A 17,002-nucleotide genomic window follows, 5' to 3' on the forward strand; every position below is an offset into this window, starting at 1 on the left:
ATTCTACAGCCCTTGTGAACTTCACCTCTGCATCATCCCTCTTGTTTTAAGTCAGCACTGAACTTCACAGAATCCACTTACACTCGTAAATATGGACATAGAATTCTGCAGTCTCTGTTGGCACATTTATAATCAATTTCACTTTTTTTAAAACCAAAATAAATAGAAAAAAATATAGGAGTTATTTGCTTTCTTGAAAAGTCCCTTCAGCATGTACAGCCAACAATGCTGCATATGGAAAAACAAAATATATCATTTCCATGCTCACATAACAGCTGCATGGCTTACAGAGTTCCAGGTATGAAATCTTATTACAACACTGCATAATATAACATTGAACCTCTGAAACAGATAATTTTCATCTTTCACATGCTCTAAAATTTGCTGTGCACATTCTTCAGAAAGCAGTTACCCCAATGTTCCAGACTGGTTTCCTAGTGTTTGAACAGGTTACCAACTGGGGGAATAGAACACCATGCCATCTTTTTCTGACAATACGCATCTTCCAACTGGCTTGACTGGATTTGGAGAGCAAGTCCACTCATAAAATCTATGCATCTAATCCAATTTACTACTACTTATTCCTTGCCAGAAAAACAAACAATTTATTGCTTGCTTTCATTATTTTCTCTGGCATAGAAGTAGATAGCCATCTTGTCACACTGTAAGATAACCTGCCAGTTCAACAAAATATCCTTGCTGTGATATGGTAAGCCATTTGCTTTCAGTTGTAGAACTTGTCAACACATTTTAGAGACAAATATACTTCATTCCAGCTTGACAGAAAAAGAAGGAACCCTACCACTGCAATGGGATGTCAGAGCGTAGGATGATCAAGAGTGAATGTTAAGACTGCAGAAGTCCAAAGGAAGGCAACTATAACAAAATTCCTACAGCTATCTTGGCACACGCTGAGAAGGACAGAACAGTTACTTTGTCCACTGTTTTTGAAGCCGCTAGCAATGGTCCTGCAACTTCATATTGCTCAGACTGCATTTGTAACGCGTCCTTATTAACAGTGGGATCTGTGAGCAGAAGTAGACACTGCCCAGTTTCCTAGAGTGTGCAGATTAATGTAACGTAAGAACACCACCAACTGAACCCTCTCATTCTCTTTAAAATCCATGCACTGAGCACTTGGAAAGAACCTTTTTACAGTGTCCAACCCAGTCTTTCAGACTTCTGGATAAAGAACTTACGGAGGAGAATACTTAGGGTTAAAAAAATTGTATGCATTCCACTCACTTTGCATGCACAGTTAAAACAGGCCAGAAGCTCCTGGGTAAAAGCCCTGCGCATTTGGATAGTGAAAATTCTTCACAGCTGAATGCTTCAAGAAATATTCCTCCTTAGCCTCTACAGACAGAATATGGTAGACTTATGTAGAAGGAAAATTAGCATTCTTTTTGCCAGCTCCCTCTGAATCTCTAGTATTATTCTCCCTTAAAATAATCAACCTTTCAAAAGGATTTGAGTAGAAACAATTAAACTAAACAGCTACTCCCTTTCATTTTTAAAAGGACCAACATTTTTATATGACAAAAAAATTCATTAAGTATCTGGAGATTCAGGCAGGAATTGTACCTAAACGGTAAGGATTTCAACATTTCTCTGCTTCTCTCCACATAAATTAAAATACTCCTTCCACCTTACAATGACAAGAGAGGCGTGGCTTCACAGTAAAGTCTCTAAAATGGAACTTTTTACCCCTTCTGTTACGGGGAATTTATTGTATACAGAAAAACAGGCTACGACTCGACATGTGCATTTTCCATAACGTCATGGTGAACTTGAGGCTTCCTGCCCAAGAGAGTTTGATCTACTTAAACGTTAGCACTCAGAAACACAAGTATGAAAGAAGAAAATTTGTTTTCTTACCTCTAAATTGTAGAGTACTCTAAAGGTGGACATGCCTGGAGCAAAAGATCTGAAAAGACTTTCTAGTATTGAACTAGCACTGGGCTGATGTTGGTGTTTTGAAGACAAGGAGGGGGATTTTGAAGACTGAGAACTTGATTCTGAGAGCAGTGTTTTCTAGGAGGAATAAGTCATAGAAAAAAAAATATTTTTAGACTACTGCAGTTTGTTATAATTGGCAACGTTATATTATCTCATATAATCCCTATAATAACCCTTTCATCTCCAAATGCTCAGAAACATGTCATTAATCCTTAAGATAAGCATTGTTTTGCAGTAGCTTCAAACCCAAAGATTGTCATTTTACAGATAACTTAAGAAATATGCTAGTAAAACCCTTTTTGTTAAGCTCACCAGCATTTGGTATTGTTTAATCCATACCTTCCTTCCCAGGGAATCAAGCTGATCAAGTGCCTCTTGAATAGCTGGGTCAGTAGGAATTAAAAGCAGAAGTTTTCTCACTCGCAGCGTTATTCTGAAAAGTTATCAGAAATTACTTAGGCAAAAGAGGGCTCAGCCACACCGTGGCCAGGTGAATACTTATACACTATAAAATAAGCAGCTATTTGAGCTTTGCAACATGAGCATTTCTTCAATATTTGATAACCACTTTGCTTGCTTACCTTGGCTCCTCTAGATTGGCAAGCTGGTAAAGCATATCAAACACATTACACACGAGAGCCATGACTACTCCAGGGAGGGATTTCTCCTGAGAATTAAGCAAAAATACAACGGTGTTATTTTTGTCCTGCCCACTCTGTTTAAGTAATTTAATAGAGCTCTTCATTGAAGCAACTGACCCAGACGTCAACCTGGCTCTGTGAAATCCCACCTACCTTCCAGATTGAGACTATCTGTATTTTGCTATTACCCCATTTCCCTTTCAATAAGCAAATTTTGACATCAACTATTATTTAATGTCCACATACAAAGCAGACTAGGAGTGGTCTGAATAGGCTAGTTCATACTTTCTAGTTTATTTTCATACTGCAGCTTTATTAATGGTGAAAGTCTGGAAATATCTGCTCCAGTCAAGTATCTAACCTCAAAATTAAGTCAAGAGTCACTTGTTCCAGGATTTAACAAAAGACTCTGCAGAGATTAGTGTAGCCTGCTTGGTACCTAAGTGATGAAATAGTTTTTAAAGTCAAATCCAAATGTGTAAGACAATTGTGCATTTAAAAGCTTTGTTTCAATTGCTGTTGGAAAGGAAACCTAGGCTTCTAAGGACTGGATACTGAAGCTGATGTAAAAAGCTTCTGTTCCAACTTCCTGTATCTGTTCCACCACCCAAGCTGTGTACTGCCCTACTACCCCCTTGCTACCTCATCCCCTTCAAATCCAAGGGCAGTTTTCAGGCTACTACACTGTACCTGTTCCATTGCATAGGATGAACTAAATACACCACTGCTGTTGCTGGAAGTGGTTGAGGAATCTGCTGAGCTCCCTGATGGCGTCCCGCTTCCCGATGTTTTTACTGTAAGGACTTGTTCATCAGAGAAGCCCAACTGGTGGAGTAGTTTCTGATCTTTATTTACCGTTAGCTGCAAAAAAATATCTATCATTTAGTTCTGAAAGAGAGATTCAATTTTTATACATAATGAGAATTCTAGTTAACGTACCAGGCTGTCATTGGCAAATATCTGTATATTATCCACAGGAGAATTCAACATCTTTGCTATCTTCCACCTGACGCTCCCTACAGTTTCATTGCTATGAGCCTGTAAAATTAAATGGCATTTGTTTAGTATGCCTGCTCAAGAACTCAATCCTGAGAGCAAAAAAGAAACCTTTCAAGAAAGTTCTCCTGCTTCCCTGCACAGGATGGTAAAGGTATTAAGGTATAAAAGAGACTACTGGGGTAGGACAGTACTAGAAATACTCTATCATTAACAGCAAGGAAACAACTTTTCCTCCTTACAGTGATGATCAAAACCATTTATGCTACAGACACTTCCATTACTGTAAGCTTATGCACACATTTAGCATTTTTAGATAGATTTCGCAAGCTGACCGAGTCCTTAAAAACAGCTGCCTCTATTAAGACCAAGTATCAAAAAGAACCAAGTAGCTACAAGATCAACATGGCATGAAACACACAACCTGTACACACATACCTCTATGGTGAAGGTATCTTTGGTAGATTCATATGTAACATTAAGAGTTAAAATATGTCCATGAAAAGAGGCACCATGAGGTAGAATAGTTCGGGGAACAGAGTAAAGGTCCTGCCGGAAGAGAAGGACAATGGTGAATACCATCCTTGAGAACAAAGACATTTTTATGATGACATGTAACAAATTTACTACAGTTACATAGATTTAAATTACTTTCACTGTTTTTAATAATATTGAAAGTTGCATTCTTGCCTAGGAAGAAATTTTTATCTTACCTCTATTGTTATCACATAACGCTCTGCCAATAGCAGCAGTCTCTCGATTATTACAAGTTTAGTTGACCTAGGGATAAACATCCAAAATAAGTTACTTGTCTCGGAGATTAATTTTCAATGCCCATGTATAGCAATCATGAATTAACTGTTTTCAAATGCAACTCCTTAACATTGGGAATAATTCAGTTGTAACAAACTAGGAAAATAGGTCAAGAATCTTGCATTACGCTGCTTGAGACATACTGAACTTCAGAAGCAGCTTCATGTTTCCAGAGGTCACCTCTGTGCTCATATATTTAAGCTATAGACATTTAAGCAAGCATAAATTAAGGGGAAGGATGAAAAAACCTCCTTTTCTCTCCCAAATAAAAAACAACACGTTGCCCTAGAAACAAGACCAGTAGGACGGCAATTTTGAGAACTTCAGCACTCAGGCTTTCAGTCTTTTTATTTATATGTTATTTTTTAAATACTATTTTTTTAAAACAGGTTTTGTCAAAATCTTTTTGGAACTCCAATTACATTGTGACAGAATACACAACTACCAGTAATGAGAAATGAATGCTGAACAAAATATTACTGGCCAACAATAACTCAGCAATTTTGATTATCACTCAAAATCAGTCAGGAAGTTGCTGGGAGCAAACATATATGGCCATATTTGCCTTTTTGAATACAAGCTTACCTGTAAGGAGATTGAACTGATGTTGCTACTGTAGGCATAGCAGTTGCCGTAAGCATTTTTGTAGCTCTTGTAACAGCGTGTGTTAATGTTGGACCACCGAGTGCTGAACTGGCAGCCTAGAATACAAAGCGGAATATAAGTGGTTGTTTAAACGGACCATTAGTATGTGCCAGAGAGCTACAAGGACAAGAAATACCTGTGGAATTATTTTTTTCTTTAAATAGAATTACCATAGTCAATTATTCTAATCCTAACATAAAAAAATGAAAGAGGAGATAGGTACAAGAACAATTAAAATTTGTCTTTTACCTCCAATCGTGTGTAGCAATCAGCAATGAATTTCTTGTGCAGTGATACTGAATCCTGCAGATACAACGGGCAAATGATTTAGAACTTAATACAAAATACAAAAACATAGGAATTACTTATAAACTGAAAGAACCCAACAAACTATACATTTTAACATGCAGAGTGTCAAATTGCTCTGAATGTCAAAGCATTTTCATATACAAATATGCTTACCTTTTTCAATCTAGGAGTTAGGTTAATATAGCTGTAATTTATTATCAGTTGAATAGCTTCATTTGCAATTTCTTCATCAGGTGATTCCATTGCAATCTTCCAAATGAAATCCATTCCTATTAATTCCAGTTTTTCTACACTCTATGCAAAAAAGAACAACAGTAAAACATGACTGGATTTCTTAAGTAAAAATGAGTTTAAACAGGGGAATTAAACAATTTTTCATCTGCTGGGAAAGTACCTTTCGATTAAATCTTAACAATTTTCTTTCCCAACATGTTGCCAAGTTTTGCCACATTGCAAAGTGACATCAATAGCTGCAACCTTACATATTTATACTAGAAACAAAACACTTGTTTACAGGTGAAGTTCCAAAGAGCACTTCCAGTCAAGCCATGTGAAGAATTTTACAGTACAAAACCACTGAGAAATGTAATTGGGAATGGAATTTGTTTCATAGAGGTCAATGTGGTAACTAACCACATAATAAACCATCATAAAACCTACTACAATACTTGGCAAAAAAATCTGCAGTTGAAGTAAATTAACTCTGTGATAGAGATCTAGAATGCCTACGGAAAACTACTTAACATAAAACCATTAATTTAACAAAGCCAGTCAAGGATCACAAAGTTAAAAAAGAGCTGTAGGCTAGAACTTGACTATGATAAGACTAAGTCCCTTGTAAAGAATAAAAAAAAAAACCCCACATTTTCCTGCCAAGGAGAAGCAAGAGAAATTCACACTAGAATTCATGATTGTTACTAGACCTGTGCAGAATTTTAGAAGCTACATACCAGCTTCTTGTTATCAATGGCCGAATTTCTCCTATAGTTATTTCAATGTTTTAGCTTCAGAATTTAACAACATTAATGCTAGAAGGACAATCTGCATACTAATACAAAGACGACCATATCAAACAGCTGATACAGAAGCCTTGTCCAACCTCCTCCCTGCCTCAAGATGCCACAAGTAGTACACAAGAATGAACTTGACAGAACACTCACCAACTGAGTCCCTTGCCTCTTTAGTCGATGGTCACACAGGTTCACATTTTCAAAGAAAGTCTTAAATAAACTAAAACCTGAAAGTGAAAAGTGATGCAAGCTTTTTATTCAGGTCAGGACAAGTTTCTATCCTTTTTTAAAAGGGATATCAAATGCAAGAGATGACTTTTTTTTTCTGTAACTATTAAAACTCAGAGTGATATAAAAAGACCCCTTTATTTATAGAGCTGCTTGATATTTAATTTGAAGACTTAGAAAGCAAAGTGCTGGTATTTATTTAAAAAACAGTTCTGTTGACCAACATAATTTTCATACCATTCATAGTAATTTCATACGACTCCAGTTTAAGAATTTTCTCTTTGAAGAGCTGTTGCTGTACATCACTCTCTAGATCATGTTGTCCTTTGGTAAACCACTCAAAGCACATCTGTGAATGAAAAGCAGATATATTTTTACCCCATTGTCATTGCAAGTATTTTAGATTGTCATTGCTGTATAAAACTACGTCAGATATTATAGTAACTTATCACACAAAAGTTTGATCTGCAGCGAGTTCAAAATCTCACAGTAACTTTATTATACCAGCTGTACTGCAGCATTGGGGTACTTAATCTTGACAGTCATCTCGCACCCAAATATCACTGAACATCTCTTTTACGACTCTGCAAGCTTTCAGGCAGTAATTTTCTAGCTAGCATCCATAAACCTGCAACTAATCTCCTCACCAGCATTTCTCTTCCAGTCAAGTTTAATGTTCAAAGAGCATCCTAGTCATAAGCAAACATAACAGTAGTTTCACTAGCTTACACAGCAAGCATATAATGCCTTATTACTTCACATTTACTACTTAAGTTCCATATATCTCCACAAATAAAGGTTCATGAATAGCACATGTAAGATTCACTCTGCAACCACAGACAACAACTTTGAGTATTTCTTACCTCTCGATCTAACTCACAAACATCCTGGCCAGTTACAAGGCATTCCCAGATCTCCCTGGCACGATTCCAGCCCAAATAAAGAGTGGCTTCTTGCAGAAAAAATGCCAAAAATTTTAGATGTGCTTCCAAATACTGGAAAAGGAAACAAACGCAGTTTTAAGATTTTTCTTCCCATAACAAGAACTCTGAACATTCTTTTTAGTTTTGACAAACTTAGTGATAAGAGTACACTTAGTAAAGCCCAAGGACTAGAAACTCTCTGAAATGAGCTTTGTTTCTATTTCATACAGTTGTTAAAATTACTGCCTTTTAATTTTCTTTCTAAAAAGGCTTCAAACTGAAGCTTGCACAGAAGCTGAAAGCTGCAAAAGCTTGGAGACAGGAGCTCCTGGAATAAGGAGATCATGTTCTCAACGCATTAGAGACTCTGCAACGAAACTTGTAGAGTGTGATGTTCCATCACCTTTGCTACATAATATAAAAAGGCTGTAATAATTCCCAACAGATGAGTGTCAGAATTATGAATAAGAACTAATGCAATTATTCTCCAGACAGAACATATTCCAGTGAATTCCCAAAATGAAACATCAACTAATTTTATGAGACTTGGTCAGTGATACACTACATCATGTTTTCAAGCCCCTAAGGTAGTAAGAAATGCAGGGTTCAATACCTCCCGGTATGTGTATCGGCCATCCACCAACGTTCCTCCAACAAGCCCTCCAGGACCTGCCACAGACGCAGCCAAACGGTGGCATGATATTAAGCTTCCTGTCACCAACTTCACTATTTCAAAGTTTTTCTTTAGATCTTGAATAATGCTCTTGGTAAAAAAACAAACATCAATAAAAGAGGTTTTTAAAGAAAATATATAAGCAGACACATGCATTCAGCAGTCTGGTCTTTTACAGAGAAGTGTTTTTTATGGAAAGGATAACGATCCCCTCTCACCAAAGTCAGCTGTACCCATTCCAAATATCCAAAGCCCTCTGGCAATACCATTTTCAGCATGTGTTGAAATGTGTGTGCTGCAGATTGCAAACAAAGTCCCACACCTCCACTTAGCCACAGAATAGCACACATGAGTTGCTGGTATTTCAGTCTGTTCTCCAACTGTCAATGTCAATACAATTACGAATTAGCTGCTCTAAACATTAGCCATGGTAACTTCTTAACAGAGACATACTCATTAATTATTTTACAAAAAGCTGAGAATAAAATAAACCAGTCCTGACACAGCCAACAGATTTTATTTATACGCATACGCACACACACACAAATGGACAGCACACAACACAACCTCCCTACTTGTACATTTACTTTATGCTATATCTGTAAGCTGTACTTATCAGTGGTTTTTTTTTCCTCTTTTCTAAACTCTAGAGAAGCAGAGCCATACAGACATAACAAGGGTGTCAAAATAATCTCAGCACATATTCTTACCTTGTCTTGTTTTTGGTAAGTTTGCTTAATAAATGAACGCGTGATTTCATGAAGCTGACGTAATGCTGGCACCACCCACACAAACTGAGGATTGTTGTGCTGGGATGACTAGTAGTAAGAAAGGTAAAAAAGAATTACGCATGTGTACATGCTCAGCAATGTATTAACTCTCCTCTTAGACTCCTAAAGAGTAATGATTTCCATTAATATCCCTGTTTCAAAACAACAGTTACTAGCTCAGAAGGGTTCAGTGACTTGTTCCTGGTTCCCTTCCAAACACCGAAGATGCCCCTTTGCCCTCTTCAAGACGTCCTTTGAAACATTTTGCTATGATTATTAAGCCCAAAGTACCACCTCCTTGCTAGAGAACATGCAAATTTAGTACACAAAAACTCAGTTGCACCAGAGGGATAATAACCACCACCTTCCTCAATTACAGGAGATAAAGCGGGCCAGTTAGGGCTTTAAAGGGCAAATACAGTCAAATGAGGTTACTTATTGTTAAGGTGAGAATAACAGAAGAAAAAAATCTGAAGTACTACTGAGAGTTAAGAGATGAGAAGAAATTTCTGATTTGGTGCTGCAAGGAGCCCTCTGATAGGAAGCAAAGGCTATTTAAGCTGCATTTTGAAAGAGATCCTACAAAGGATCCTACCTCATTGTTAGAACTGCTCATCACTTTTCTGGGAGGCTTCATGTTCTGTAAAGTTTGATCACACAAACCAGTACTGAAGTTTTTTGTTCAGATAAGTGATGTCTGGTTTAAATATCGACAACAACCAATACCACCTGCTCACTTAGAGACACTAACATACCCTGCCTGTAACAGCGCTCTACTGAAGACTCCCTCATGTAGCTGAGAATGCTGTCTTAATATTACATTCCCTCCCAATTTGTCTCCATTTCCCCTAACACAGGGAAATAAGCAAATGATGTACTGTATTTTTAAAAGTGTATTGTATGTTTGCCCCATTTTTTTTCCAGCCTATAGTTACAGCTTTCCGTTAGCGTTCCCCACTGCAGCACCTTTGTTAAGGCCCTTGGCAGAATGCAATTAAAAAGAATGGAAGAACAGGAAAGCATAAGATCAGAGAAGACTGCAATTTTGCAGACATTAAGAACCCAAACTTCGAAGTCTGTATTCACAAACACAGGCAAAAAAGAAAAAAAAGTGATCAATATCAAGAAACAACATCCTATGCTTCCTAAAGAACTAACATCCTCTACAGATGCTGCTTGACAGACAAAACCTAATTTACCGTGAAAGAAGTACATGAAAAAACCTTTTGTTTTATGGGCATATTTCCAATTAAAAAAGAAATAAAAAAACAAATAACAGAAGATAGAATTCTTGCAAATCTCAGAAAATATGAACAGTGCAGGACAGAGTAGGTACAGTCTATTAAGCCATGCATGTGTCTGCTGCTGCCAGACCCATCTTAGCACAGGCATGCCCAAGAATGGCTTCTTCCATGTTAGATGAAAAGCTATTTTTAAAATTGAAATACAAAATTCCTATGATTTAAATATTGATTTATTTAAATATTGATTTGTATTTTGAGACTTAGGGGACATGCCAGAAACGCATGCTTATCTCAAAGGAAACTAATTCAAGCTTTCACATGAACGGGACAGTTAAAATACTGACATACCTTTATAGTGGTTCCATTTGCAAATTCTAACCTTGGGCCCATCCTGGTAGTTTCCCATAAACTGATCATTCCTTGTGCTGAAAATTTGTTTAAAACAAAGGCAAGAGACTTACTACAAGTCTCAAGGTCAAACTGGCTCACACAAAGCCTACCCCTCTCATGGACTCCCCAAGGTAAGAACTTACAGATGGGACCCAATTTGTACATCCTGAAAGAAGAGGGCAACATCAAGGCTAAATAATGTTTCATTTTGGAAGAGAGAAAATAATAAACCAACCCTTTTAATATCCTCTATGCATTTAATGATGTAACTTCTTTTGATCGCCTCTTTCACTGCATAGGCATCACTGAGGATTGTCAGGTGTTCCTCCAAGGCCTGCTGTATAAGACTACATGGTAATGTTGGAAGATGAGCCAGCTCCCAAAGGACCTCCAGAACCTACAGGAACAAATCCAGAATCGATCAGGACCTGAAAAGTGCAAAGACTACAAACCCTATGTTTAATAAAGGAAAAAAAAAAAAAGAAAAAGTCACATCCACGTGCCTTTCCAGTGGTTGTCTCCACCCGCGCTTCTCGACCAATGCGCCCTATCAGGCTCAAGAGCTTCTGTCGCACTCTATCACTCTCCGTTTCCCAGCTCTGCACAGCAAAGAGATAATGTTTACTATTACAGCAGCAAAAACCGTCAGTCTGTTAAGTCTCAAGTGGATGCAAAATATAGTTTACAATTGTTTTGTGTTTTGATTGTCCTGCAGTAAAACAAGTATGTTTCTACCACGTGTTATTTCCTCATTTTTGTTACTGGCAATTACAGTACTATTTTGCCCAATTGTTTTTTCAAATACACGCTGTAAGAGATCAGATAATAAAACCTCATTTTTTAAGTGTTTTTGCACTGAATATATAACATAATTAAAATCTAAGTCAATTAGTAATATAGTAGCAACCATGTTTTTGGGTTAAAAAAATCAGTATTGTAAGTGTTGTTCTACAGCCAACTTTTTTTTTTAAATATACACACACAAATATATTTTACTTTACATTTATATGTAAGATATAAATGTATGCAAGGCACTTGCCTTTTGGTAGGCTGGATGTAGAAGCATTTTTAAGTACTTCCACTAAGGAACGCAAATTTATGTTAGAACTTACCTTTTGAATTAGAACAAATAAATGATTAAGCTGGTCAGAGCTAAACTTCACAGCAGCTGCAGCAATAATGGTATGTATGTTTTCAATCACAGTGGAGGATTGTCCTGACTGGAAAGAAGAAGGAAAACACAAGAAGGTAGGTTTTAATCCCAAGTGAGGTAGTGAAAAGTCTTCAATGTAAGTGTTATTCTACTATTTCTATTAATGAGAAAGGATAACAGCTTTGGACATGTTAGAAACACAAGCCAGGAATAACTGACTCTGCTCCTTGTTCCGTTGGCACAGAGGTCATTCATTAGAAGCAACTCAAAAGCAGGAAAGAACAATGGTCCAACCTGGTCCACCATGGCCCCGCAGCAGGAGCAAAAAAATAGCTTCCTTGCAAAAAGGAGGAAGGTCAAGCCTGTAAGACTTAGAGCAGACTCAAGGCTTGAAAACATTAAGTCTTGTTTCACCGATTCTTTAAGATACAGATTTATACTGATGTTCCGGCACATTGACAACCTCTTACGTCTCTCATGGAAGGAGCCAAGCAAATATGATAAAGCAGACAAATGAACAGCTAACATTCCACCAGCTAAAGAACTTGGTAACAAAAAGTACTTATTTTTCCAAGGCAGCCTAAAAGCATCGGCCTAATCTTGATTGCTTACCTGTATTCTCCAAATTTTAGTAAGCTCATCTAAAGATAATTTACTGCCCAGCAGTTCAATAATTCCCTTTATACGGTCACAGTATTGCGCTTGGTCTATATTACCTATGAAATAAAGAATGGCAATTGAATTAATTTATTTAAATCATTAGACACATTAAATGCATACAAATAAACACATTACATTAAAGGGGACAAGAATAAAGTTATCTTTATTCTAAAATTCTCAATCTATTGCTACAGAAAAGTCCAGTCTAAAGAAGGAAAAAGAACAAGCTTCCTTCTATTCTTGTTTTACTTCATACATCTGATAGCAATCTACTCCTACATGGCCTTACTGCTTGGAAAAAATAACTCTTTTCTCACTCTTCTACAGGTTTAAAAACATAGGTAAGCTGAGAGTAAAAACCTCAGGTACAGCAGAAGACGTTTGCACAAATGTCAAAGAGAAATCTAGATGATAGTAGCAGAAATCTGCTGGGTTTCCTCACTCTGTTTTGACAGTGACAAAATCCTTGAACTCCTTTGATAGTAATGCTTCACTAAAATGTATTAAAAAGGACGGACCAAATTTTTAAGTTTAAGACATTCAAAGCACATGCCAAAGATCTCTGTGAAAGCGCTTACCTTCTAGAGCAATCGACAGGACAGAATTTTCTACTAGCCAGTTTAGTAAGCGGTCTGTATCTATTGCATTCTTCACCGACTTGGACACAGTGCTGTCTTCTATTAATTTGGTTACCTAGAAATTGCAAAATGTGAGATTCTAATGATGCACATGCATCATAAGTGCTTATACTGAAATCTATTCAAAAAAGCTTTCTATGAAGCTTAAGTGTGAATCCTGAAGTATTTCGAGCACAGGAGAATTTTTCTTTCAATTATTTTTTATTTTTTAAGTAAACTGTTTAAAGGTAAATTCCTAACCCACCTCCTAGGAATCGGTCTGATGCAGCAGATTCTTGTTCCCAATCTGACACAGAAAAGCTCGCCTGTGCTGCATATTGCTACAGATATATCAGAAGTGGGTTATCTCAGGCTTCTGCCTGTGATACTCAAATTAGTGTCCTATTTTTATCAAACACAGAACCAATACAGGCTCATCACTCTAGGGAAAAGGTGCAAAAAGTACATTTATGCTAGAGCCTTCAAAAGCTGTGCTTTTATAACTTCACCAAGGATACACAGTACTTAAGATTAAGAACCACAGAGCAGTGAGGCTTAGTATCTCAATTTTCCCTTAAGTAGAGAAGCAAAAAGCCCAGAAGAGGTAACCTAAAACACCTTAGAATGTCTGCATACTAAAAAAGGTCTTTCTTGAGACACCGAAGTTGAACAATTTCTGGAAGGAAGAAGTGAATGAACAACTCTATACTTAAACCACAGGTTCCAAGACAAATAAAATGTTTTCTTCTCCTACTTTTATTTAAGAGCCTAGCAGAAAGAGCCCTGTTCCATAAACTCCAGCTCCTAGACACTACTACAATGCCCATACACAACCATAATAAAAAATACAGCTACATAGTATAATGATCTGATACATCTGGCCTGAGAACAGCAATCTAGGATTAAATTGCCTCTCCCTGCCCTTTTTTTCTCCCTTTTCCTCACAATGGGAAAAAGAGAAAAGCAATACCTCAGAATTATGAGCATGATCTCAGAGTACTGAAGGAATGCTATACACTGTTGCTTATAAACGAATTTTAAATTGTCATTCTTAGAAAAGGTTCAAATTATGTGTAGTTGTTTTCTAACTGGGAGACCACAGTCCTTTCAGTAGCTACTAATATTACAAGCAATTCCTGTCACATGAATTTGTTTTGGTATTTATGAGCTTTTGCTAAGGCAACATAATTTGTAAGATGTTGCACCCTCTTTTTAAGGTTGTGGCTTCAGCAACTTACTAACAACCCATCCCACCCACGCACATGCATGTGCGCACACAAACACACCCACATGTAGCAAACCTACTTCTTTGAGGGAATTCATTTTTGCACTGAAGTGAGGAGATTTTAACATGCGCAACAGAATGTCCAGCCGTAAGTCATCCACTGCAGTTACTAAATCGGGTTGGAAGCGCATACACAGCAGTTTGATGCCAGACAAGAGCTCAGGGATACTGACCAGTCTCTGTTGAAAATGAAACAAACAACAAAAAAGGACAAATAAAGGCAGTGCTTGTTTCAGTATTCTGTTTCAGACTTCAATGATACACAAAGAGTAGGTTTAGTGATCCAGTACAGACTGTTTAAGCTAGATATCTGAAAGTATTACTTATACATCGGGAATTCTAAGACAACAAAACCTTTCGTTCAGTGACCTCTCCTGCTACAGTCTGGTGCACTGAATTGCTCTTCTGTTATGCACAATTTCCAGTATGTAATTAACAAAAGTAAGTCTAAGTAAAAAGTCAGTACTCAAATTTATTACAGCCGGATGCCAAATTCAGTGCAATATGAGGCAGTCACAAGTTACATGGATATTTTCAGAGAATTATATGGTTTTGGTTGAAAGGGACCTTAAAGATCATGTAGTTCCAACCTCCCTGCTGTGGGCAGGGACACCATTTTAAACAACAATTACCAGATTTTTAGAAGCAAACAGATAACACGACAGTTGTATGCACAGAAGTTGTAAGAATTTAACAGAATGCATCTTCAAGCAAATCAGAAAAGTGAGCAATCAGTACACTGCAGAAGGGGACCAAAGATGTATTTGATAGTAACATTGGGAAGATATTTTTAAAAGGGTGAAAACATTAAGTATCTAATTAAAATGGATTTATGAAAAATTGGTTAAATGCAGACTAGCTACTTTTCAATATTTTGAGCTAAGTCACTCATAATTCAGAACAGGCTGTATTTTTGTAAGTGAGAATAAGATTATGTTCTAGTCTACACAGACACCATTTCCACAACATACGGAAAAGTTCTTAAGTATTTAATTTATAAATCATTACCTTGTCTTTCAAGTCCTTCTCTTCTACATTCTGTACATATTTAATCATTTTATGAATGACTGGGTCAAGCATGGGCTAAAAAGAATGAGAGAAGAAGGCACGATGATCATTTTATGTTTCCTGAAAACAATTACATTACTCAGCATATCTGGCTGCAGCAAAATGAAATACTTAGCTGAAAGTCCAGTTACCTTAGACATAAAGCAACACATGCAACATATACAAAACTATCCTGCTAGGTAAGTCCAGAAAAAGAAGCAACTAGACTAAGAAGCTACTTGAGACCACAATAGGTTTACAGATGACCCCAACCTGCCCCAAACCCATTTCAAAGTGCATCAATTATTAGATGCATATGCTCCTTTGACCCTCATTAACTCCTAAAATATATCCTTTTCAAATAAAGGCTTTGTCATTTATTAAACCAGTACTTTTTGTTAGTGAATGCAGATGTGAAACCTAGAGCACATTTGCAAGTTTACAAAAAAACCACCATGATCTCTGTACCACACTTTTTCCAGTCTAAACTCTCATAACTGTGCGCTCTATCTCTGCCAGAAAAAGAAATTAAAAACAAAAATCTATCCATCATGTTATATTCTTTCCCTGCATGCTTTACACTGATGAAAGTTATTAAGAGCAGTCCCAAAATTTCTCACCATTGCAAATGTTGATAGACAATTAAAGATCACTGTGCTTGGAAAAAGAATTTGAATGTTGTCTGAGCCCTCTATTCATCGCCTTCAGGATTCTTAAAATGGTTCTTGTACTTTACTCAAAGTGAATTTGGGAGGCTTCTTAGAATTGGTCACCAGTTTCACAGCAACAGTCAAACTAGTTTTCAGTCCTCTTATTTTTCAAATTGCTATGATGAAAAAACAGATTCTCACATACTTGCATTTCTGACACTATACTGCCTGGGATTTCTGTGTTAAAATAGATCTATCTAAATCTGAGCAAATGACCAGTCACATTTTTCAAGGCTTTTATATTTGCTGAAAAGAATTTGTAACACACATTTTACCTGTACTACAGAAGAGTTAAGATATTCTGCACAAACTCCAAATGGTTGAACTAATGCAGAGATTGCCTGAAGAAAAAAACAACAGTACATATAAACTGATTTTAGCATGCAACTCCCTTACAACAATACATGGTTCAGGAAATAGACGTTACTGTATGCTGTAGAATATAATACATATTTTTGCCTGAAATTAAAAACACCTTCCCATTTTTCATTAGTATCAGTCCTCTCATCATTCTGTCCAGTCTTCTCTGTCTAATCCTGTTTCCGCCAGAGAAATAATCAGACATGAAAAGGACACATCACATTTTGGTTGCTTAACAGCAATGAGAAGTGTGAAGACAAGATTTAAGTTTAAAGCCATATGGTGAATTTCATTTCCAAAGAAAGGAGTGGCAGAAAGCTTTTGCAAATGTGTCATACACATGTCAAGCTCCTTTCAACCCAAAGTTCTCAACTGATATCCATCATCAGGAAATTAAGTGTGTAAAAGACATTTGCTAATGAAGAATATCAAAACTAGCTTCTTCTAAGAGCGGGTCAAAAATTATGAATGAAATTGAATATGCCCCACTGCAATCAAAGGCCTAAGTTTAGTGATGCTGAACAAGACTCCCTAAACAAGCAGTCATTACTCATTAAACAAAGTCAAAG

General features: G+C 36.9%; 1 protein-coding gene across 2 annotated transcripts in view; it reads right to left on the bottom strand.

Annotated features, from left to right (window-relative positions):
* USP24 (ubiquitin specific peptidase 24) overlaps positions 1-17,002 on the bottom strand; it is a 61,222-nt gene that overhangs the window by 26,920 nt on the left and 17,300 nt on the right. Inside the window, exons 8-31 of one of the 2 annotated variants that reach the window (XM_083846655.1) lie at positions 16,349-16,414; positions 15,325-15,399; positions 14,337-14,495; positions 12,993-13,107; positions 12,367-12,470; positions 11,714-11,821; positions 11,105-11,200; positions 10,837-10,998; positions 9,563-9,607; positions 8,908-9,015; positions 8,138-8,287; positions 7,465-7,596; positions 6,839-6,950; positions 6,524-6,600; positions 5,517-5,657; positions 5,304-5,357; positions 4,995-5,110; positions 4,310-4,376; positions 4,035-4,145; positions 3,540-3,638; positions 3,291-3,461; positions 2,541-2,626; positions 2,299-2,392; positions 1,879-2,034 (exon numbers count right to left, since the gene is read on the bottom strand). In XM_083846655.1, coding sequence (XP_083702781.1) covers positions 1,879-2,034; positions 2,299-2,392; positions 2,541-2,626; positions 3,291-3,461; positions 3,540-3,638; positions 4,035-4,145; positions 4,310-4,376; positions 4,995-5,110; positions 5,304-5,357; positions 5,517-5,657; positions 6,524-6,600; positions 6,839-6,950; positions 7,465-7,596; positions 8,138-8,287; positions 8,908-9,015; positions 9,563-9,607; positions 10,837-10,998; positions 11,105-11,200; positions 11,714-11,821; positions 12,367-12,470; positions 12,993-13,107; positions 14,337-14,495; positions 15,325-15,399; positions 16,349-16,414 — 2,604 coding nt within the window. The remainder of the gene's footprint in view (positions 1-1,878; positions 2,035-2,298; positions 2,393-2,540; positions 2,627-3,290; positions 3,462-3,539; positions 3,639-4,034; positions 4,146-4,309; positions 4,377-4,994; positions 5,111-5,303; positions 5,358-5,516; positions 5,658-6,523; positions 6,601-6,838; positions 6,951-7,464; positions 7,597-8,137; positions 8,288-8,907; positions 9,016-9,562; positions 9,608-10,836; positions 10,999-11,104; positions 11,201-11,713; positions 11,822-12,366; positions 12,471-12,992; positions 13,108-14,336; positions 14,496-15,324; positions 15,400-16,348; positions 16,415-17,002) is intronic. The other variant, XM_083846656.1, reaches the window with a different exon arrangement.

Source organism: Anser anser (assembly GCF_964211835.1).
Source record: "Anser anser genome assembly, chromosome: 8".
Taxonomy (NCBI): Eukaryota; Metazoa; Chordata; class Aves; order Anseriformes; family Anatidae; genus Anser; species Anser anser.